This window comes from Budorcas taxicolor, chromosome 6 (genome assembly GCF_023091745.1).
Source record: "Budorcas taxicolor isolate Tak-1 chromosome 6, Takin1.1, whole genome shotgun sequence".
NCBI lineage: Eukaryota > Metazoa > Chordata > Mammalia > Artiodactyla > Bovidae > Budorcas > Budorcas taxicolor.
Genome location: NC_068915.1, coordinates 116941195 through 116957107, shown reverse-complemented (window position 1 = coordinate 116957107; position 15913 = coordinate 116941195). Strand labels below are relative to the sequence as shown.

Sequence of the window (15913 nt, the reverse complement as noted above, 5' to 3'; positions counted from 1 at the left end):
AAAGAGCCCACCTGCTAATGCGAGAGGCAAGAGACGCAGGAGGCGTGGGTTCAGTCCCTGAGCTGGGAAGGTCCCCTGCAGGAGGAAATGCAGCCCGGTCCAGCCCTCTTGCCTGGAGAATCCCACGCACGGTGGAGCCTCGCAGGCCACAGTCGACGGGATTGCAGAGTTGGACATAGCTGAGCAACTTAGCGCAGCACATTCTTAAATATACACTAGGTTCCAAGACGACACTTCATTGTAGCTATAGGCAGCAACAGATGTTATGGCAGGGAATCCAGATGTTTACAGAGGCATGGAACCAAGGGTCATGAGGCTCAAAGGACAGCTCACTCTTTGCCAGATTTCTGAATTCCACCTGGGGCTGGGGGCCTTTCTCCGCCGCCCACGCTGTCAGCTCCTGAGTGTCTCCGGCACTTGCCTCCTTCCTCCTTGCCTTCCATCGCCTCCCCGGCTTGCTTCTGGGGCTGCCTCAGGGGCTGCTTCTGGCCACCTTCGCAGCCGACTGGCGCGCCTGCTGCCCTTCCCCAGACCCTGCCCAGCGTTCTCTTTCTTTGTCTTTGGTTTTGAAGGGTTATAGACACGAGAAGTTGCAGAAACAGTCCCATCCCCCGAGCCCCCAGCGGTGACCTCTTCCATGGCCAGGGGATGGCACTGCCCCCAGGAGTCGGGACTCTGGCCTTGGCGGAGTGCGCTGCACTGTGACTATGGGCTCACCCGCGGGATCTCACCCGCTTTTGCACACATGCATTGTTTTTTAAAAATGCAAGTATATCATCGAAAGAACACATCACATACTTATGAGCACTTGAAACCAGCAGAAACGGGAGGAAATGCAGCGTTGCTTTTGGGTTAAGAGACAGGTCCTGTGACGGGGTTGTTTCACTGACGGGCCTTTGAGCCGTGAGAACGCTGGCCGCTGGCCGGCAGCAGGCCCCCTTCTGTCCTGCGGGGCGGGGCAGGGCGGCTCTCTCCGCAGCGCAGAGCGCAGGTGAGGCCCTGGCTCCACGCTAGGCACGCAGGGGCCTCCAGGAGGAGGTGCACGCGGCTGGGCGGGGCTGCACGCGGGCCTGGTGCAGGCTGCAGCTGCTGAGCACAGGTCCTCCATAGCATCTCCACCATGACCTGCCCCGGCCCTCCCGGCCCTGGGGCCCGTCCTCGCCTGTGCTCAGGGACCATGCTGGGTGCTCCCTGCCGGCCTCCGCAGCACCCCGGCCCCTCCCGGGCCTTTGTCTCGGTCTGTTTGGGCCGTTACAGCTGAACACCACAGACGTTGGTTTCTCACGGTCCTGGAAGCCGATGGTGTCTGGTGAGGGCCTGCTTCCATCCACAGATGGCCGCCCTCGCACTGGGTCTTCACACGGCAGGAGGGGCGAGGGAGCTCTGAGGGGCGTCCAGTGACGGCAGTGGTCCCAGCTGAAACCTCCCAGGGTCCCGTCCTGATACCATCACTGGGGCCATCGGGATTCTAGCACATAGATTCAGACTGTAGCAGCCACCAGGCTGTCCCTCTGAGAAGTGCTACAAGGGGTGTCCACAATCTGACATGGGCCTGTGAACAGCACTACAGGGGGTGTCGGGCGGGTGAACAACACTACAGGGGGTGTTCAGAGCCTGGACACGGGCCTGTGAACAGCATACAGGGGGTGACCACAGCCTGAACACGGGCCTGTGAACAGCATACAGGGGGTGACCACAGCCTGAACACGGGCCTGTGAACAGCACTACAGGTGGTGTCCACAGTGTGAACATGGGCCTGTAAATAGTGCCACAGATGGTGTCCACAGCCTGAACGTGGGCCTGTGAACAGCACTAAAGGGGGTGTCCACAGCCTGACACGGGCCTGTGAACAGCGTACAGGGGGTGTCCACAGCCTGAGCACGGGCCTGTGAACAGTGCTACAGAGGGTGTTCATAGCCTGACACGGGCCTGTGAACAGCACTACAGGGGGTGTCCACAGCCTGAACACGGGCCGGTCTGGGCTGCCCCATCCACACATGCCTTCTCTGAGACTGAGGCGGCTCAGCCTGCTCACCCGCAGGACTGGGGTGATAGTAGTCTCTGCCTCCTGGGGCTCTGTAAAGCCCATGTGATACCCGTGTGATATGCTTAGAGTAGGACCCCTGGGTTGTGGGGACCCTCCAGAAGGTCTGCTGTTACTGTGCCACAGCCTGACCCCTGGGAGACTGGTCCCAACGAGGCATCTCTACTCCCACGCCTCACACTTCCACCGAACTTTCGTTCTGGAATTTCGGGCACATAACCCAGGGAACTGTGTAACGAGCCCCAATCTCATTTCATTTACCCAGCACATGCACACTCACACTTCCCCTGGAGTATTTTAAAGCAGATTCTAGATCCGAGGTTGGTTACCGCATCAGTTGTCAATGGCATCTTGGACCAGCGGGATGCTGCTGCCCCGTGGACCAGCTCTGAGGGCAAGGATTGACTCCTAGACGCGCCACCCGATCTGGGCCGAGAACCACATTGGGAGGAACAGGCGCGGGCATCCTGTTGCCTAGCAATGCAGGCCAAGATACTCGCGGTCCTGCTGAGGTCACGGTGTACAAGCCTTTTCATATGCTGCTGAATTCAGTTTGCAAATGTTTTGTTGATGATTTTTGCATCAGTGCTCATAAAAGACATTCGTCTGTAGTTTCCCTGTAGCGCCTTTGTTTGGTTTCGGTTCAGGGTAATGCCTCAAATAATGAGTCGGGAAGTGTCCCTGCCTCTGAAGTGTTTATGAAAAGTTTGAGAAGGGTTGATATTAGTCCCTCATTGAATGTTTCATGGAATTCACAGGTGAAGCTATTAGGTCCAGTTTCTTTGTTGAGAGATTTATTATTGGTTTTAGTACTGATTCAATTTCCTTACTAGTTATATTTCTAGTCTTATTTTCTATTTTTGCGTGATCCAGTCCTGGGAGGGTTTGTATTTCCAGGAATTCGTCCATTTCAACGGGACCATCTGACCTGTCTGTGTACAGTTGCTCGCGTACTCTTGTGCTCCTTTCTCTTCTGCGTATGGATTTTGACGTTCCTGCTTCCATTCCTGACTTTGGTAAGTTCAGTCTTCTCTCTCTTTTCTTAGTCCATCTGGGTGAAGGTTTGTCAGTTTTGCTGATGTTTTCAAAAAGTAAGCTTTTGGTTTCATTGATTTTCTTTACGGTTTTTCTGCTCTCGGTTTTGTTTATCTCTGCTCTAATCTTTATTATTTCCTTCCTTCTGCTAGCTTTGCGCGTAGTCCTTTCTTCTTTTTCTAGTTCCTTAGATTTTAAAGACATGTTGCTGACTTGACATCCTTCCTATTTTTAATGTGTTTATAGCTCTGTGTGTGCTCACTCAGTCATGTCCGACTCTTGTGACCCTGTGGCTGTAGCCCACCAGGCTCCTCTGTTCATGGAATTCTCCAGATAAGAAATACTGGAGTGGGCTGCCATTTCCTTCTCCAAGGGGTCTTCCCAATGCAGGGGTCGGACCCGCGTCTCTTGCATCTCCTGCACTGGCAGGCAGACTCTTTACCCCTCACACGCTGGAGAAGCCCTGTTTCCAGCTGCAGTTTCCCGCATCAACCCTGCGTTCAGCGCATTCCGTAGGTTTGGGGTGCTGTATTTTCATTTCCAACTTCCCTGGTGGCTCAGTGGTAAAGAATCCGCCTGCAACGCAGGAGATGTGGGTTCGATCCCTGGGTCAGGAAGATCCCCTGGAGGAGGGCATAACATCCCACTCCAATATTCTTGCCTAGAGAATCCCACGGACAGAGGAGCCTGGCGGGCTGCAGTCCATAAGATCGCAACAGCTGCACACGACTGAGTGACTGACACACTCACACACACACACACACACGTGGCCTGACGCGTGGTCTCGTCTGTGAAGCGCCTTGTGTGCGTTTGAGGAGACTGTGTGTGTGTTGTCGGGAGAGCGTTCTGTGTAGCTCCGTGAGACCTAGCTTGCTGTGTTGGTTAAATCCTCTGTTTCCTTGCTTTCTCTCTGACTGGTCGTTCTGTCCATTATTGTGAGTGTGATACTGAAGTCTCCGTCTGTTATTGTCAAGCTATTTCTTCCTTCAATTTTCTCTGTCTTTGCTTCATATATTCTTGATGTTTTATCATTAGGCGTGTAAATATTTGTAACTTATTTCCTTGCTGTATTGAAAGCTTTGTTAGTATTTAACGTCCTTCGTTTCCTGTAACTTTTTCATTTAAGGCCTCTTTTGTGTGATACTGGCAGAGCCACCCTTGCTCTCTCTTGGTTCCCATTTGCACGAGTGTCTTTCTGTCCTTTCAATTTCAATTTCTCTGAGTCTTTGGATTTAAAGTGAGTCTCTTGCAGACAAAATATAGTTGGGTCATGTGTTTCTATCCGTTCTGCCAGTGTCTGTCTCTTGATTAGAACATTTAATCCATCTCCACATAAAGTAATGGCTGATAGAGAGGGACCTCTGTCATTGTGCTGAGCACAGACTTTCCAAGGGCCCAGAGGAGGAGGAGAGATCGCCTATACAGGAGTGTTTGTGGGAAAGACAGCAATTTCTCAACAGTAACAAGGGAGTCAGAAGGCAGCCCAAGAGAGCTTCTAACATACTGAGAGCAACGAGCTGGCAACCCAGAGTCGTGACCTCAATACCATCTTTCAAGAATGAGGGCTTAGATACATTTTCAATCAACAACAATTGAGAGACTTTAACACCAAGGGACTTTAAAAGGCGTGCTTCAGCACAAAAGTGTCTCCTAGCTCTGTCTGCTGAAAAAGCTTAAAGGCAACAGCAGCCCAGTAGAAAACACTTTTTACACCAGGCTTTCATATGACGAAACTAATGCTATTCTGCCCAACAGACGCGGGGGTTGAAAGACAGTGGAAGATGGAGCAGCAGGAAACACTTGGCAGGTGAGAATTTGTCTCCCACCTGGACAACAGCCGCAGGGGCAGAATCCCCTGATGTGACAGTCTGGAAACTCTGGAGTCTTCTGGAGGCTTGCAGCTTCCCGGGGAAGCCTTGCATGGCAACGTGTAGTTAACTCTGGTCAATCTGAACTCTCAGTGGGTAGCGGCTACCCAGCCCTCAACCCTGAGTCACTAGATGGGGGCCACACACCTGCTACTTGGCACCCTACACACAGCTTACAGGGACCAGGGTGGCACAAAAGACCTGTACAGACGTTGGAGCCGGACATCCTGGAGCGTGAAGTCGAGCCTTAGGAAGAAGCACACAAACAAAGCTAGTGGAGGTGATGGAATTCCAGTTGAGCTGTTTCAAATCCTGAAAGGCGATGCTGTGAAAGTGCTGCACTCAATATGCCAGCAAGTTTGGAAAATGCTGCAGTGGCAGCAGGACTGGAAAAGGTCAGTTTCCATTCCAATCCCAAAGAAAGGCAATGCCAGAGAATGCTCCAACTACCGCACAATTGCACTCATCTCACACGCTAGTAAAGTAAAGCTCCAAATTCTCCAAGCCAGGCTTCAGCAGTATGTGAACCGTGAACTTCCAGGTGTTCAAGCTGGTGTGAGAAAAGGCAGAGGAACCAGAGAGCAAATTGCCAACATCCACTGTATCATGGAAAAAGCAAGAGAGTTCCAGAAAAACATCTATTTCTGCTTTATTGACTATGCCAAAGCCTTTGACTGTGTGGATCACAGTAAACTGTGGAAAATTATGAAAGAGATGGGGATACCAGACCACCTGACCTGCTTCCTGTGAAATCTGTATGCAGGTCAAGAAGCAACAGTTAAAACCAGACGTGGAATGATAGACTGGTTCCAAATTGGGAAAGGAGTATGTCAAGGCTGTATACTGTCACCCTGCTTATTTAACTTCTATGCAGAGTACATCATGAGAAACGCTGGGCTGGATGAAGCACCAACTGGAATCAAGATTGCCAGGAGAAATATCAGTCACCTCAAATATGCAGATGACACCACCCTTATGGCAGAAAGCGAAGAGCCTCTTGATGAAAGTGAAAGAGGAGAGTGAAAAAGCTGGCTTAAAACGAACATTCAAAAAACCAAGATCGTGACATCTGGTCCCATCACTTCATGGCAAATAGATGGGGAAACAATAGAAACAGTGACAGACTTTCTTTTCTTGGGCTCCAAAATCACTTCAGATGGTGACTGCAGCCATGAAATTAAAATATGCTTGCTCCTTGGAAGAAAAGTTATGACCAACCTAGTCAGCATATTAAAAAGCAGAGATGTTACTTTGCCGACAAAGGTCTGTCTAGTCAAAGCTATGGTTTTTCCAGTGGACATGTATGGATGTGAGAGTTGGACTGTGAAGAAGGCTGAGCACCGAAGAATTGATGCTTCTGAACTGTGGTGTTGGAGAAGACTCTTGAGAGTCCCTTGGACTGCAAGGAGATCCAACCAGCCCATCCTAAAGGAGATCAGTCCTGAATACTCACTGGAAGAACTGATGCTGAAGCTGAAGCGCCAATACTTTGCCCACCTGATGCAAAGAGCTGACTCATTTGAAAGGACCCTAATGTTTGGAAAGATTGAAGGCGGGAGGAAAGGGGGATGACAGAGGATGAGATGGTTGGATGGCATCACCGACTCGATGGACATGAGTTTGAGTGAACTCCGGGATTGGTGATGGACAGGGAGGCCTGGCGTGCTGCAGTCCATGGGGTCACAAAGAGTTGGACACGACTGAGCGACTGAACTGAACTGAGCTGAGCAGATACTGGGGACTGTGCTCTCATCGCCGCTGCTTCTGATAACAGGAGCAGACAAACAGGTGGGTGGCCATCGTTGCTGCGCCTCCGCCATTGTTGGGACGCTCTCCCCCTCCGGCTGAAGTGACTTCCGGGGATCTAAAAGGGCAGCAGCCTCCCCACCGCTTCGTGTTTGGCTTTTTGCCCCGATGGACGTGGGTCGCTTTCATCCCTTTGTCCTCTGAGGCACGTTGCGCTTTCTGTTTCTGAAGATCCCTTTTATTTCAGCCAGCTCTACAGCTTTCTCAGTCTTCCTCTAAATGTCGTCTCTTCCCCATCATCCCAATTCTATCTGTCAGAATTTGATGTAAAACATTTTATAACTTGTCATTTACATCCCCTATCTTTTTGAATATTCTCTTTGTGTTTCTGTTTATAGGACACACGGGACCACGTGTGATGTGTGATGTGTGATGTACCTTCCAGTTCACCAGTTCTTTCTCCAGCTATGTCCAGCTCAGCTGTCCAACCTGCTGGGGCCTGTCATCCCGCACGACCCCTCTTTTCCAGGGTTACCTGTTTGCTTCTCACTATCCCTGCTGACTGGCCATTTTAATGACTTGCTTTCTTGTTTAACTGGTGGTTTTTGAGTTGCACTCACAGCTTCGTTTTGGTTAGGAAAGCTTTCTACAGAGAGGTTAATTTCTCCTCTTCCCTTATTCAAGGGTCGCTGCCAACCTTGAGAGTTCAGCTCAGTGCAGGAGGGTCTCCCCGCCCCTGCTGCTGACTGGAGCTGAGCCGCAGCCCTGTGGGACTCACGCTCACTCCATCCGGCCTCACCGCAGCCCTCTCTGCTCCAGGCCCAGGTCCCTTTTTTGTGTGCTTATTTTTGGAAGTAGGGAAGGAGGTGGGAGTAGCCCCACCTCTTATGAAAAAGGCAGTGTCTCAGTAGTGTGTCCCTCCAGAGTTGGGGTCTGGCTGTACAACGGGAATGAAGAAGTCTCCTCAGGCTGAGGGACGGACCTGGTGCCCAAGGCAGGCGTCTGGGTTTTGCCCTCTAAACATCCTTTTCTGTGGCTTCAGTGCAGTTTCACTGGGAGTAGAGCTCGACCTGTTCAGCCACCGGCTCGGAAGGAGGGCCCCTCCCGGCCCCCCTCAGCGTCCAGCCCCGGTGCCCGCGCTGCCCGCCCACCCGCACCAGCTGCGTGCTGTCTCAGGACCGCCCCTTCCCCAGCAGTGGACATTCTGGCTGCTCCTGCCTCCTTCGCAGCAGGCTGGCCCTGGGTCCTGCCATCCACTGGGCCCAGCCAGCAGCTCTGTGTCAGGACAAAACAGAGGAGGAGAGTCAAGCTCCCTGTCCACTCCAAGGTGACCCCACGCCTGCCCTGTGCCTCAGGGCGCTGGCCAGGAGCCTGCTGCCCGCGGGAGGAACGTCTGCGCTCCTGCCTGCTGAGGAGCCTGGCCCGGCGGGCGTGGCACAGTGTGCAGGGAGGCAGGCCTACGGGGCGGCGGCGCCTGCCCGGGTTCTCCCTGAGCCCCTGGGGGTGTGGCCGCACCCCCCACCCCCACCCCCGCCCGGGGAGCGCCTCTGCCTTGCGCACGTGAGTCTCCTCCTGGAACTCGTGGCCTATCGGCAGGCCGTCCAGGTGCTGGCTCGCGAGGGCTTCCTTCCCCAAGCCAGGTGGGCCGGGAGGAACGGGTCACAGGCGGCTGCTTTAACTCCGTCCCTGAGATCAGGGGCGACTTTGGGGACAGAAATCTGTTGCGGAGAGGCAGGTGAGGGGTCCGAGGTCAAGTTCATTCACAGGAAGAGGTGTCAGCGAGGAGAGGCGCTGCCCCCGGAGGAGACGGGTCAGAGGGTGTGAGGGCGGGGCCTGGGGTCACAGGTCAGAGGGTGTGAGGGTGGGGCCTGGGGGTCACAGGTCAGAGGGTGTGAGGGCAGGGCCTGACCTCAGACAGGGCTGGGACAGGTCAATGGTAAGACCTCAGGGCCACAGCCCGCCCCCCACCCCCCAGCACCGCGAATTCAGGGGCCTCAGTGGTTGGAGGCCTGGGGGTGCAGCAGGCCTCAGGCTGCTGGTCCTTCAAGCTCCCCGTGTGTGTGTGTCCTGTCTGTGTGTGCTGTGTGTGTGCCATGTGTGCCATGTATGTGCGTGTACCCTGGTGTATGTGCGATGTGTGTCCTGTGCAGATGTATGTGTGTGTACCCTGCGTGTATGTGTGATGTGTGTGCCCTGTGTGGTGTGTGTGCAGCGTGTGTCCTCTGTGTGTGTGCCATGTATGTGCGTGTAACCTGCATGTATGTGCGGTGTATGTGCCGTGTGTGGTGTGTGTGCAGCGTGTGTCCTGTGTGTGTGTGCCATGTATGTGCATGTAACCTGGTGTATGTGTGATGTGTGTGCCCTGTGTGAATGTGTGCGTGTGTGTCCTGTGTGGATGTATGTGCGTGTAACCGGCATGTATGTGCGATGTGTGTGCCCTGTGTGCGCGCGTTGTGTCCTGTGTGTGCCGTGTGTGTGTGTAACCTGCATGTATGTGTGATATGTGTGCCCTGTGTGTGGTGTGTGTGCAGCGTGTGTCCTCTGTGTGTGTGTGTACCCTGTGTGTATGTGTGATGTGTGTGTCCTATGCGGATATGTGTGCGTGTACCCTGCGTGTATGTGTGGTGTGTGTGCAGCATGTGTCCTGTGTGTGTGCGCTGTGTGTGTCCTGTGTGTGTGCCGTGTGTGTATGTACCCTGCATGTATGTGTGATGTGTGTGCCCTGTGTGGTGTGTGTGCAGCGTGTGTCCTGTGTGTGTGTGCCATGTATGTGTGTGTACCCTGGTGTATGTGCACTGTGTGTGCCCTGTGTGTGGTGTGTGTGCAGCGTGTCCTGTGTGTGTGCGCCTGTGTGCGCAGTGGTCCCCGCTCATCCCTGCGGGGGTGATAGATGCTCCTGGGGAAAGGCCGGTGGCGCGTGCGCCCTGCCCGCCCACCCCGCCCCGCCGGGGACACACGAGAGCGCGGCTGTGATGTGGGAGCCGCCGGTCTTTATTCTGGAGCTGGGACGGGACCCTGATAAGGCCGGTGGCCCGGGTCCCCGGGTCTGAGGTATTTCGCAGCCGGGCCGGGGCCAGTCCCTGCGCGGGGGCGCGGGGGCGCGGGGGCGCGGGCGCCGGTGTCAGACGCAGTTGTCGGGGTCGCAGGGCGCCTCCTCCTCCAGGGCCGGGCAGGGCGCCCCGTGGTTGGCCGGCCGCACGCGCACGTAGCGCGTCCTGCTCTTGGCCCCCGGCCGCCCGCAGGGCCCGGCGCACAGCCCCCAGGACGACCACAGCGAGACCTCGCAGTCCAGCGGCGTCTCTGGGTCTGGGGGCGACAGGGGGCGGTGAGCGGGGCGGGGCCGCGGGCGGGAGGGCTGCCCGCCCCAGGCCCGCCTCCAGACGCGCCGAGGACGGGCGCTTTCCTCGGCGCGCTGGGCAGCGGGCCCCTAAAAGCCAGCGGGGCAACTGGCGGCGCTTCTGCCCTGAGACCCCCGATCCGCGCTGGGGGCGGGAGGAGGGGCGGGGAACCGCGCGCCGACGACCACAGAGCCGCGGGTTCTCCCCCGCCCGCTCTGCTGCTCGGGCGCCCACCCTGGGGGGAGCTGACCCGCCGCGACCCCACACTCGCCCCTTCTCCGCGGGCGGCGCCGCCCCCAGCGTCCGGCGCCGGCGCCGGGAAGACCTAGAGGGGCCCCCTGGGCGCGTCCTCCGGGTCAGCAGGGACACGGGGCGGGCACTGCGACCTCTCAGCACTCGCTCTGGGCAGCAGAAGCCTGAAGGGCCTTCAGCTGGAAGCGTTGAGCGGTCTGCTCCTCAGCTTGGAGCGGAGGGCACCAGCTCCCAAACCTCTCAGAACCTGCTTCCCGCTCCCAGCGCTTCCCTCCAGACCCCCTCTGAAGTCAGGTACCCCCAGGGCGTGGGCGTCTGAGCCCGGAGCAGCCCCATCCGGTATGACCTGTCCTCCCGCCCCACGTGGCCCCCCAGAAGGCTGGGAGTGGACAGATCGCCTCTCCAGGCTGTGCGGACTGGTGATCGGTACTCAAGTCTGGCAGTGGAGCTGAGCCCTGGAAGGGGGTTTGCCCCCGGGGTGCGCACGTGGAGGCCGGGGCACCTCGGTGACAGTGGCAGCTGCCAGGCCACAGGCATTCCCCCTGGGCTCAGTCTGCGGGGCGGACACTTCCTTTCAAGGGTCTCTGAGGGTGGGAGGTCAGAGCTGGAGGCCCAGGACCAGGGGGTGTCCGAGCGTCCGCTCCAGTGATACCCACACCCAAGAGCCGCTCCTGTCCGCTTGGAGCGCCAGCGCCTGGCAGCGGGGTCACACGTGTGAAGGGTGGGGTGGGCACCACGCTCACCTGGAAGGCTGTCCACGATCTCGTTGCCCCCGACCCCCAGGCCCAGGGCGGGCGGGCTGAAGGCCCTGGGGCTCTGCCGGAGCCGCACCAGCACCACTCTGGCGATGGGGGGCAGGGCCTTCAGCCTCGGGTAGTAGAAGGAGTTGGCAGGGTGGCTGGGAGAGGAGGCTGTGATCTGCAGGGGAGGGGGCGAGTCGGAACCTGGGGCACACCGAGGGGCCGGCTCCCCGCTGCGGGCATCCGCGGGCCTCCCGGGGAGCCTCCTGGGTCCTAGAGAGCCACCGGCCCTCACCTCTGTCACCGTGTCCTGTGGGACGGTGGCAAAATTGGGAGACGAGAAAGTGAAGCCGCTGTCGGTCCCGGCATCGTAGGGGTACAGGTCCATGGCCACCTGCTCCCGCCAGCTGCCTCTGTCACACAGGTCCAGGCTGTCGACGCCCACGAACCAGTCGGGGCTGGGCACGATGCGGACCACGAAGGACACCTGGGGGCCGAGTGCTCAGCAGGGGCCCTGAGGCCCCCGCCCGCCCCTCACCAGCAAGTGCTCAGCAGGGGCCCCCAGGGCCCCCGCCCGCCCACCACGCCGCCCCCTCACCAGCGAGTGCCTGGAGTGGGCCTCGAGCTCCGCGGACGTCTGCCCGGTGCCACTGGGCACGGCGGGGGCGGAAAATACGCCGTGCACGCTTTGCAGCCGCTCCCCTGCTGCCTCCATCTCCCGCATCAGCGCCCAGGCCTCACCCCTCTCCGCGAACTCGCGCAGCCCGTTGCTCACGTACTGGTCCTTCCGCCACAGGCTGTAGTCCGAGCTGTGCGCTGCCCCTGGGGGTGTTGCCGCCAGCCTGGGTGAGCGCCACCCCGGGGACGCCGCCTGGGCCCTCAACCCTGCACCCCAGGGGGCACCACCCCAGGGACGCCGTCCGGCCCCTCACCCCAGCATCCTGGGGGGTGCCACCCACCAGCCTAAGTGAGCGCCACCCCAGGGATGCCTCCTGGACCCTCAACCCAGCACCCGGGCAGGGGTGGTGGGTGGGGGGAAGCACCACCTCCCTGAGTGAGGAGCATCTCATGGACGCCGTCTGCCCCCCAACCCCGGCTCCCTGGGGATGCCTCTCACCCACACCAGTGAGCACCACCCCGGGGACGCTATCAGGACCCTAAACCCAGCACCCTGGGAGGCACCGCCTGCCCGAGTGAGGGAGCACCACCCCAGGGACACCGTCCCGCCCTCCACCCCGGCACCTCGCTACGTGATCCTGCCCCCCACGTCCCTGAAGCCTGGGCACAGCTGCTGGTGCGCAGAAGACCTTAGCAAATATCTCTCGCACTGAAGTGAGGGGTGAGGGTGTCCCCCGAACTGTGAAGTGTGGGGCCTCTGCTGAGTAACCAGACCTTCGGTCCCCACAGGGCGCCCGGGGACAGGGTGGGGCCTGCACTCACCCAGCAGGGACGACCACTGTGCGGGCGGGCGGAACAGCGGGTACTGCTTGGGGAAGGACGCCTGGCTCCACTTGCCCGTGAAGGTGACGCTGTACCTGGCCAGGGGCTGGGCCGTGCACATGGGCTCTGGCCCCAGCGGCTGGCCGGCCGCGCCGCCCAGCGAGGCCAGGAGGAAGGCCCAGAGGGCGGCCCCCCGGGGGAACACCGGATGCGGGGCTCCCATCACCTACAAGAAGGGGCACGTGTCACCCCCAGCCCCCGGCATGGGGCCCCCAGGACGCCAGGCACCTCCCTCTGAGTTTCCTCTCTGCCTTGGGCTGGGCCAGACCCCATGGCTGGAGTCCCAGGCCGTGTCAGGTTACAGGAGCCCAGGGTGCTGGCAGGTCATGCCTGGCACGGGGCTCGCGGCCGGCTCAGTGCCCTGGGGCTTTCCCCAGCGCTGCGCCTCTGGCGCTGCCGTCCCAGGGAACCCCAGGAACGGGAGGGTCGCTGGCCCGGCCTCAATGGAGGGGCCTCCCTGGGGGCGGGTACTGCCAGTTTCTGGGGGGCAGCGCCAGGCGGCCCTGGGGGCCGGGGGCCAGGAGGGCGTGCATACTCACCCAGCAGGAGGCGGAAGGGCTGGTGCTGGGCTGTGGGCAGCTGAAGTCCCAGCAAGAGCCCAGGGCTCCAATTTATGCCACAGACGGCCCCCCGGCCGGCCAATGAGGCCCCAGGCCCTGCACCGCGGCAGACGGGACGCGGGGAGAGAGCCGGACCTCCGTGCTGGCCTGGCTGCCCGCCGGCTCTGACGCGGAGCAGATGCTGCTCCAGCACTGAGCTCACTCCTCCCCTGGCGCCCGCCGTGCCGCACCCCTTCCTTTGTCTTCCCGCCCCCCCACCCCGTTCCCATCAGGCCTTCCCTGGTGCGTCCCTGCGGGGGGGTGGGGGCGGCCTGCCAAAGCCAGCGCTGAGGAGGGCTGGGCCAGGACCACGGGCGTGTGCTGCCTTCGGGACAGGGCGGGACGTGGGGGGCCGGGGTCAGGCCTGACGTCAGGCCCAGCGCTGCGGACACTCCCGGGGCGGGGGTGGGGGGGGCTCCGGGCTCAGTGGACACAGCTCCTTCCTGTGCACGGAGTGGCCAGGCCTCTGGACGCCATCCCTCCGGGGTCAGTGCGAGCCACGCGGCTGCCCTCCCCTAGGGGCCGGGAGGTGACCCCAGGGCCCCCCACTTTCCCCCAGGGGCTAAGACTCCCAGCGGGAGGGAATCACCAGCGGGTCCTGGAGTTGGTCTCTGCTCCGCGTCAGGAAGACATTTCCAGAGCCCTCATCACGGGGCTGAACCGGAGGGCAGTGGGGGGGGTCTCACTCTTAGGAACCGCCCAGCAAGCTTCAAAGCTCAAAAGAAAACATTCTGAGTTTTGAAACCACGTTAATGTTTTACATACTCCAAAAACAGAGAGAGAAAAATAAACAGAATCACCCAGGATAGAACGCAAACAAAAACAGATAATCTAACCTGTATTTCAAGTAAGCGACCCCACCACGGGGGCGGCTGTGAACCCGACCTGTCCTCAGGCCTTGACAGCACCCAGGGCAGTGGCCTGCCACCCCTGGGCCAGGGGACCCTTTACGCTCTGAAAAGTCACTGGGACCCCCCCACAGTGACATCCATTGAGCTCACCGTGTTTGAGATGCTCAAAGTGTTTGAGTGGAAAAGCTCAGAAGACTACTGACTCACTGAGAAACAAGCCTGTTTCACGTTAACAGAGCAGCGCTTTAGGAAACAGCTCTTTCAAAAAGAAAACTGCTGGACGTATGGGTGCTTTTCTGCCGGGCTTCCTGGGAGACCGAGCCCGTCCGTGGGGTGTGTCATGCTGGTTGACGTCCTCACAGAAAGGCCGGCCGTGCATGGATGCAGCTCGTCCCGTGGATGGGACGTCCCCACACCCTTCCAAACTCCCGCGGAATGGCAGAGGTGTCTCTGCTCATGCCCTGCCTTCAGGGAGGTGGTGGCTCAGGTTTGAGGAAGGAGGCAGCCGAGGCGCCAGGCCGTCTCGTGCGGGAAGTGAGGACGCACTCAGGCAGCCCCGGCCTGCTGCCGCCCAGGGGCTTCCCCCCTTTGCAGGCGGCTCCTCTCCCAGCCACCTGTCCACAGGGGCAGCTTCTGACTTACAGGAGTGGACCCTGGTCTCAGGTCCACCAAAGAACCAAGCAGTCACGGGACTGCTCCAGGCCCCCCGCCCCCCGCCCCCACCTCAGTGGGCGGCCCGTGGGGGAATGAAGTCTAGAGCCTGTTTGCTCAGGGCTCCCCCAGGGAGGGCGAGCAGGGAGCTCCTTCCTTCAGTGGTGGAGAGAACCCGAGAGAACCTGGGGTCCTGGGACACAGCGGGGCCCGGGAGGGTCGGTCCTCAGCCCTGCTCTGAGGGGCCGCTTACCCTGTGGGTCCCGGGTGCTCAGCAGACGCTGACCCTCAGGCTCCTCCTCCGACCTCCCCTGGGGTCAGGCCTGGAACGCACTTGGCAGCCCCTCAGACACAGGTTCCTCTGCACACAGCCCCACCCGCCCCGTACAGTCGTCTGTCACTCAGCACATGTCCAGTCCCCCCTGGGTCTCGGTGTCCCCCCCACCAGCCTCCCCTCCCCACAGGCCTCAGCATCAGAATCACAGGAGTGACCGCAGCCATCGGACAGGGGTGGGGGCCTGGAGCACTTGGCAGCTGGGAGCACTCTGGAGCCCTCCGTCGTCGCGTGACTGCTTGGCTCTTGGTGGACACTGACACCAGGGTCCACTCCTGTAAGTCAGCCCATGTCGGCAGTCACTCCTGAGGTGGCTTCGGGGGCCAAAGCTCGGGGCTGTGCTGTGACCAGGCCTCTGCAGACCCCAGGCTCCCTGACTGCCCCAGCCCCACCCCAGCGGCAGAGCGCTGTCTGCACCCCCTTCCCACAGTGGGGGCCCCGACCCCAGAGCCCCACCCCAGCGCCGCTGTAGCTCACGTGGTGCTAAGCACGGGGTGAGCCGTCGACGGCCCGTCCTCCCAGGCGCCCCGTCCTAGGAGGTGTCTCCCAGCCAGGTGCTGCTCACGATGGACTCGGGGCCGAGTCTGTGCTGCCCCCAGTGGGGCTTGCGGTTCTCAGGAGTGTGAGCTGCTGAAGGTGGGCCAGAACACAGGGATACTACGGCCATGTCTGTGCCCGGGCTGGGCCCTGCCACGGCCCGGAAACCGGTGGCCCTGAGGGGCCAGGGTAACAAGGGCTCCTTCAGGCAGGACCCTGGGGATGGACAGGCCACCAGGCTGGCTCAGCCGGGGGTCCGCGGGGCCTCCTGTCTCCTTGGGAGTGCACAGGCGCAGCGTGGAGTCTGACTCCGAGGGCCTGGCCGGCTGACAGGGGCACGTTTGTTTGCTGAGTCGCCAACTCACCAGACGTTGACCAAGGGCTGCGTTCCTGCCAGAGGCCACAGCCAGAGGCCACA

At 59.7% G+C, this 15913-nt stretch overlaps 1 protein-coding gene across 2 annotated transcripts; it reads right to left on the bottom strand.

Annotated features, from left to right (window-relative positions):
- Nucleotides 1-9674: 9674 nt before the first annotated feature.
- LOC128049858 (spondin-2-like) lies at nucleotides 9675-13926 on the bottom strand. 2 transcript variants are annotated; one of them, XM_052642180.1, is made up of 6 exons: nucleotides 13712-13926; nucleotides 12464-12689; nucleotides 11622-11845; nucleotides 11319-11510; nucleotides 11027-11201; nucleotides 9675-9999 (listed from the first exon to the last, which is right to left on the bottom strand). In XM_052642180.1, the coding sequence occupies exons 2-6, from the start codon at nucleotides 12684-12686 to the stop codon at nucleotides 9815-9817; spliced, it is 999 nt and encodes a 332-aa protein (XP_052498140.1). In that variant the 5' UTR covers nucleotides 12687-12689; nucleotides 13712-13926; the 3' UTR covers nucleotides 9675-9814. The 2 variants fall into 2 exon arrangements, with proteins under 2 accessions (XP_052498140.1, XP_052498139.1); XM_052642179.1 differs by lacking the exon at nucleotides 13712-13926 and adding an exon at nucleotides 13063-13279.
- Nucleotides 13927-15913: the final 1987 nt, after the last annotated feature.

Excerpts from the sequence above, each read along its gene's own strand:
- LOC128049858 (XM_052642180.1), bottom strand. The coding sequence starts at position 12,686 with ATGGGAGCCCCGCATCCGGTGTTCCCCCGGGGGGCCGCCCTCTGGGCC. Across the intron at positions 11,846-12,463 it reads ACAGTGGTCGTCCCTGCTGG|GGGCAGCGCACAGCTCGGAC; the intron begins GTGAGTGCAGGC and ends CAACACCCCCAG. Across the intron at positions 11,511-11,621 it reads CCCACTCCAGGCACTCGCTG|GTGTCCTTCGTGGTCCGCAT; the intron begins GTGAGGGGGCGG and ends CTCGGCCCCCAG.